The sequence below is a fragment of the Neolamprologus brichardi genome, chromosome 4 (assembly GCF_056152115.1).
Source record: "Neolamprologus brichardi isolate AB-2024 chromosome 4, ASM5615211v1, whole genome shotgun sequence".
NCBI lineage: Eukaryota > Metazoa > Chordata > Actinopteri > Cichliformes > Cichlidae > Neolamprologus > Neolamprologus brichardi.
Genome location: NC_142107.1, coordinates 25,416,406 through 25,422,691, shown reverse-complemented (window position 1 = coordinate 25,422,691; position 6,286 = coordinate 25,416,406). Strand labels below are relative to the sequence as shown.

The window sequence follows — 6,286 nt, the reverse complement described above, 5'->3', positions numbered from 1 at the left end:
TGTTTTATTCTGTTTCTTTAAGTTCCCCAAGAAGTATGATAAATGTTTTTTTATGATAAATTTGTTAATACTTTTAGCTAAACTTTTTATCCATAAATGTAAGTTTACTAACAAAACACCATATTTCTGTCATTTTTTAAGGCTGTGGAAATGTACATTCAATTAATATCAGACTCCACCAACAAACAGGCTCTCAAAACAATATATGTGAATTTTTGCGTGTATTCTTATAATTGTTACCTTTTTCTTTCACCCCTGGCTTTTTGTGTTTATGTTCTGTTTTGTATACTTCATCTGTTCGTATGTTGTATACTCATTGTTTGTTAAATAAAGTTTAAAAAAAAAAAAAGTTCACTCTTGGCAGCTCCCTTCTGCCGTATTTTGCGGCAAAATTATCCACACCCACCGCCGCGCTATGAATTGTGGGATATATGGGACCACGAAGCGTGCACCGGACCACGCTTGATATTTGGGGAAATCGACGGCGCATTTGGAGTATGCATTTGAAGTTCACTTCGAATTGGGACAGCCGTCGTCGCACGGCGGTGACGTAACCGCACTTAAAATGCGTACTTCAAGCGTGCAGACCCTGAATTGGGACACACCGCCTGATTGGAGGAAAACTGAGCGCTCTTCTTCTCTGAGCTTAAAGACATGGAGGTCAAATAAAGACACACTCTGAGTTTTTACGTGGACTCTCGGTTTATTGTCAGCACTCTGAGAGGAGACACTGGTTGGCTCTCTGCAGCGGCTCAGCTGATTGGCTGTCTGCAGCGGCTCAGCTGGTTAGGACAGAGGAGGACGTGGAGGAAGAGGAGGACACCACCTTCCCGTCAACCACCTCCTGGACCACCGTCACCACCCGCTTGGTCGTGGTGCTCGAGGACTTGGTGGTGACACTGCGGACCAATCAGAACAGAGCACAGGTTAGCGTCTGCGTCGCCCATTAGCTTCAGCTTCACTCTTCGAAGCGCGAGTCTCACCTGCTGGTGGCGTCTCCATCCAGCAGCCTCCTGTACTCGGCGATCTCCATCTCCAGCCGGGTCTTGATGTCCAGCAGCATGCGGTACTCCTGCCCCTGCCGCTCCAGGTCGGACCTCAGCTGCGTCAGCTGCTCCTCCAGCGACATCACCTGCAGGACAACCGAGTCACAGGTGAGACGAAGAGCAGCGTGCTCAGGTACAACCCGCGAGCTCGGGATGAACAGCGGCTCACCTGCATCTGGTACCTGGAGAGCTGCATGGAGTAGCGGTTCTGCGTCTCAGCCAGAGAGGCCTCCAGCGACGCTTTCTGCAGAGGAACGCAGCGTTTGTGAGGTCAGCTGATCAAAAGCGACACCTGCAGTCAGACCCTTACCGTTCCTATCCTAAAACCTCGTTTTTATTGATCTTCCTCTCTGCTTTCAGTCAAACCTCGGCTCATGTGACCCGTCAGTGTTCAGACAGAGAATTAGAAACAGCCTGATCGGACGTTTTTCACCGCCTCTGTTCACAGCTCGCCCCTCTCTCTTTTACAGTGAAGCTCCTGCAGCTGCAGAGTGGAGGTCATGTGACACTCACCATGCCCAACATGGACTGCAGCTCGATCTCCAGAGACTGCAGCGTGCGCTTCACCTCCGTGACCTCTGACCTGGACGTCTGCAGCGAGGTGGTTTGAGTGATGACCTCTTTGTTCAGAGTCTCAGTCTGCGCGGGAAACACGCACACAGGTTAATACACAGGAGACGTCTGCGGTCACAGGAAGTGATGTCATGGTGGTAGGTACCTTGGTCTGGAACCAGGACTCGAGCTCTCTCTGGTTTTTGGCGGTGACGGCCTCGTAGTGCTCTCTGATCTCAGCCATGACCTTTGTGAGGTCCTGCTGTGGACCGGCGTCCACCTCCACGTGCACCTGACCGCTCATCTGATTCCGCATGGCGAGCAGCTCCTACACACACACACACACACACACACACACACACACACACACACACAGTTCAGCTAAAAACAAGTTTTCTTACAGTAAAAGAACAAATCTGTGTTTGAGCATCTGACTCCACGCTCACCTCCTCGTGGTTCTTCTTCAGGAAGATTAGCTCCTCCTTCAGGCCCTCGATCTGCATCTCCAGGTCGCTCTTAGCCAGCGTCAGGTCATCCAGGACCTTCTTGAGCCCGCTGATGTCAGCCTCCACTGACTGACGCATGGCCAGCTCGTTCTCATACCTGCATGAGGAGGATGGATCACAGGTGAGGCTCAGTGATTCAATCTGAGCTGCTGTGGCGCCACCTGCTGTTCAAACGTCCTAATATCATTGGACCTTTCCTGCAGTAACAGCAGTATTAACAATGACACTCATATCCAGTGTTGCCAACTTAGCGACTTTGTCGCTATATTTAGCGAGTTTTCAGACCCCCTAGCTAAAAAAAGACGTGAAAGACATTACAAAAAACAATAATTGCTAAAATAAATTTAATTTGTAGTTCTAAATAAACTCTAAATGCATTTAGGACGTTTTTTGCTCACTTTATGTCTCGTCCACGATGTTATTTCTCTCTCCAACAATGTAGGTTACAATCACATTAGCATGACCAATTATGCAAATTAGGCGATGACGTCATTTAGCGACTTCTAGCGACTTTTAGGACAGCCAATAGCGATTTTCCTTACTGAGGAGTTGGCAACACTGCTTATCAGAGGAGATCCTGCTCCTGTGCGTGCTTTATTTCAAATGTTCACCATGACACGCTGCTCTGATCTGCTGCTGCTGATGGAGACTCGAAGCATCATCTGAAGCCAATTTTTAACCATCAAATAAGGGACACAACCGAGTGTAAATCTGCACTGTGTGTGACATCGCAGATTTGCTCTTTATACGTAATTTCCCAGTTGGCATCTCTATCAGAACGTCACCGATGCTCCGTCGATGTCTCCACCTGAAGCCTCATTTTGTCTCGAGAACCCAAAACATCTCATATTAGCACCACGTGGCGACAGTGGGGAGGAAGAAGTCCCTTTTAACCCAGGACTGCTGTTTCATAACATAATGCTAACATTAAGTAGCACATGATCTCAGACTTGTATCAGACATGTGACTGATGGCTGCAGCGGCCTCTGCTGGGCGTCAGATGAACTGCAACCCGCTCTGCAGGTTCCTGCAGACTCACTTTGTCCTGAAGTCGTCAGCAGCCAGCCGGGCATTGTCGATGCTCAGGTGGATGGCTCCGTTTTTCTTGGTGGCTTCCTGAATCTGGAGACAAAAAACATCGTAATGGATGAAAATCAAACTTTATTGATCCACATTAAGGTGCTTTTATTTTGTAATTACCGATGCAGTGCAGGTCTTTTACTTTGAAGAGTGTTTGTACTACAGGAAACACATGTTTCGTAATCAAGATAAATACTTGGCTGCCAGTGAAAGTCAGCAGGGGGCGGGGCCACAGGATTACTGATTACTGCCCCGCCCCCTGCCAGTTCTAACCAATCAGACAGAGCATTTTTATTCACTTTTCATTTTCCAATATTTCAGAACTTTTAATTAACCAAAAATTCCCAGATTGTCAGAGATGACTGAGGTTCAGATCAGAAAAGTAAAACCTCCTCAGACTGTGTGCTGGTTCACCCAGTTGGAGACTTCCTGTGTGATTATGATAAATAATGCATTATTATACTTTTAGTTTGTATTAACTGAGCTCCGGCGTGTAAATCTCAGGTTTGAACTGAAGGTTTATGTTCTCTTTTCTAATTTTAGATCAGACATCCTTCAGTCCTCTGATTTCTGAAGCCACCTCTCCCGTTAAACGGGAGATTTGCAACCTTTGTCTGCAGGTCGGATGCAGAGGAAAAACATTAACAAAGTGTTTCTGTGAGAAACAAACTGAAGATGAGTGAGAAGTAAAGCCTGGATATGGCCTGTAGAGGGCGCTCTGTGTCACAGCTTGGAGAGAGTGTAGAAAACTGCAGAGGAACAGATCCTGAAGATCATGATGAACGACGTTCAAAGGAACAGGACGAAGCTCGCAGTGACATCATCATTCAAAATAAGGTAAACATGAAACAAACAGGGTTAAAATGGAGGTGAGAGCACCTGCGGGAGGACGAGGAAGCTTTACCTTTGCAGTGATGTCGCTGATGGTGACAAAGAAGGTGGTGTAGTCCCGGGTGGAGGGGCCGACCTTGTTCTCCAGAAACTGCCTGATCTTCAGCTCCAGCTCGGCGTTGGCCTTCTCCAGCTTGCGCACCTTCTCCAGGTAGGAGGCCAGACGGTCGTTCAGGTTCTGCATGGTGAACTTCTCGTTGCCGATCAGGCTGTCGTCCATGCCAGAACCGCTGTAGCTGACGGAGGACAAGTAGCCTCCGCCGAGGCTGCTATTGAGCCCTCCACCCACAGAGGAGGAGGAGATGCGGACTTCGGAGCCCCCAGCTCCACCGTACACGCTGCTGGCTGGGATGCTCTGTACAGGAAGGGTCAGAGCAGACTCTACCTGCTGAGGCGGCTGAGGTCATTTGGAGTCCAGGGAGCGCTTTTAAAGACCTTCTATGACTCTGTGGTGGCATCTGTCATTTTTTACAGTGTGGTATGTTGGAGCAGCAGTTTATCAGCAGCTGAGAGGAAGAGGTTGGATAAACTCATGAGGAAGGCCAGCTCTGTTCTGGGATGCACCCTGGACCCAGTGCAGGTGGTGGGAGACAGAAGGACTGTGGCCAAAATAACATCTCTGATGGACAGAGTCTCCCACCCCATGCATGTAGATGTTGCTGCAGAGCTGCTGCAGTGACAGACTGCTGCATCCTCGATGATGAAGGAGCGTTTCTGCAGCTCCTTCCTCCTTGCAGCTGTCAGACTGTACAATCAGAACTGCTCCCAACAAACACAGATGTTTACATCTGCGCCGTAACTGCAATAATCAATGAAACAACTACTACTGTTGTAACTTGCATATTATTTTTCTCAGAGTATATGAAAAAAACTGTACAGTACTCTGTTTTTGTAACTATCGTCCATGATGTAAATCTTTTTTTCTGTGTGTAAATGTGCTTTTATTCTGCTGCTGTTCCAACCAAATTTCCCCTTGTGGGACAATTAAAGGAATATTCTGTCCTACCAGAGCTCGTAGCTTAAACCACAGTGTGGCCTCACTGAAGGTTTCCACAAACATGCAGCTGTGGTACTGAGAGTGTTTCGTTTTCATGTGAGCAAACAGTTTAACGACTGGGGCGATCGTGGCTCAAGAGTTGGGAGTTCGTCTTGTAATCAGAAGGTTGCCGGTTCGAGCCCCGGTCGTTGTGTCCTTGGGCAAGACACTTCACCCACTTGGCAGCCTGGCCTCTGTCAGTCTGCCCCAGGGCAGCTGTGGCTACAACTGTAGCTGCCTCCACCAGTGTGTGAATGGGTGGATGACTGGTTGTGTAAAGCGCTTTGGGGTCCTGAGTAGGGATGGGTACCGGTTTATCTGACATAAACGGTAGTAACCAGACCGAAAAGCAGCGCACATTTCAGTGCTTTTTTTTCCTTAGCTGTGATACACTTTAGATTCTAGCCAATCATTTTACGTTTCCGAGGATAGTAGGCGGGTCCAGGTACGTACGTTCTTTTAGAGCAGAGCTACAGATTAAAAATGCCCAAGGTGAAGCGGTCAAAGTCTGGCTGTACTTCACAGCAAAAGATGCAAACTCAGCAGCTGCAACAAGTGCTTTAAGCTGATACTGTGATGCTGTCAAAGGAGGTAACACCTCAAATCTGATGAAACACCTGGCGACGCATAGCGTTTTTTTAAAAGCCGAAAAATGCGCCGTATTTGATAGCTTGCTGCGAGACCTCACACCGAGCACATCTACTGCGGGTGTGGTGCCTGTTATCGGACCCGGAGTTAGCAACATCCCCCAAAAACCCGAAGAGGAGAGTCCTGGCCCCTAGCCCTGCCAGTGTAGCAGAAATGATGATGATGATGATGCAGCAGCAGCCGTTCTTCTCTGCGTGAGTAGCTTAATGTTGTTCGTGTGTAATTTCGAGCAGCTGGTTCTGCAGACTGACACTAAAACCTGGTTTATCCTGTTAAACCAGTTAGTTAAACCCCAGGACATAATTAGGACAAAGTTCATAATTAAATAGAAAATGAATATTATAATTTTTTTTGGGGGGGGGGGGCTTAAATAAAAAATGCTCACAAACCAGTAAAGAAATTAAATTAGCTTTAAATTAAAACAAACAAGTGTTGAGAAACTATAATACAAGAATTACAATAAAAATTCTCAACAACAAAAACAAAACTGCTGAGAATATAAATAACAGCTGTTCCCGTCAACAGGC

General features: G+C 47.3%; 1 protein-coding gene across 1 annotated transcript; it reads right to left on the bottom strand.

Annotated features, from left to right (window-relative positions):
• Window positions 1–683: 683 nt before the first annotated feature.
• Window positions 684–4,428, bottom strand: LOC102786843 (keratin, type I cytoskeletal 13-like). The gene is made up of 8 exons (XM_087840182.1): window positions 4,089–4,428; window positions 3,144–3,226; window positions 2,045–2,201; window positions 1,765–1,926; window positions 1,560–1,685; window positions 1,216–1,290; window positions 984–1,132; window positions 684–899 (listed from the first exon to the last, which is right to left on the bottom strand). The coding sequence occupies exons 1-8, from the start codon at window positions 4,293–4,295 to the stop codon at window positions 779–781; spliced, it is 1,080 nt and encodes a 359-aa protein (XP_087696308.1). The 5' UTR covers window positions 4,296–4,428; the 3' UTR covers window positions 684–778.
• Window positions 4,429–6,286: the final 1,858 nt, after the last annotated feature.

Bases quoted from the DNA above. Each gene is read 5' to 3' on its own strand.
- LOC102786843 (XM_087840182.1), bottom strand. From the start codon at position 4,295: ATGGACGACAGCCTGATCGGCAACGAGAAGTTCACCATGCAGAACCTG. The intron at 1,133-1,215 runs GTGAGCCGCTGT...GTTGTCCTGCAG, and splicing joins TCTCCAGGTACCAGATGCAG to GTGATGTCGCTGGAGGAGCA. The intron at 900-983 runs GTGAGACTCGCG...ATTGGTCCGCAG, and splicing joins GATGGAGACGCCACCAGCAG to TGTCACCACCAAGTCCTCGA.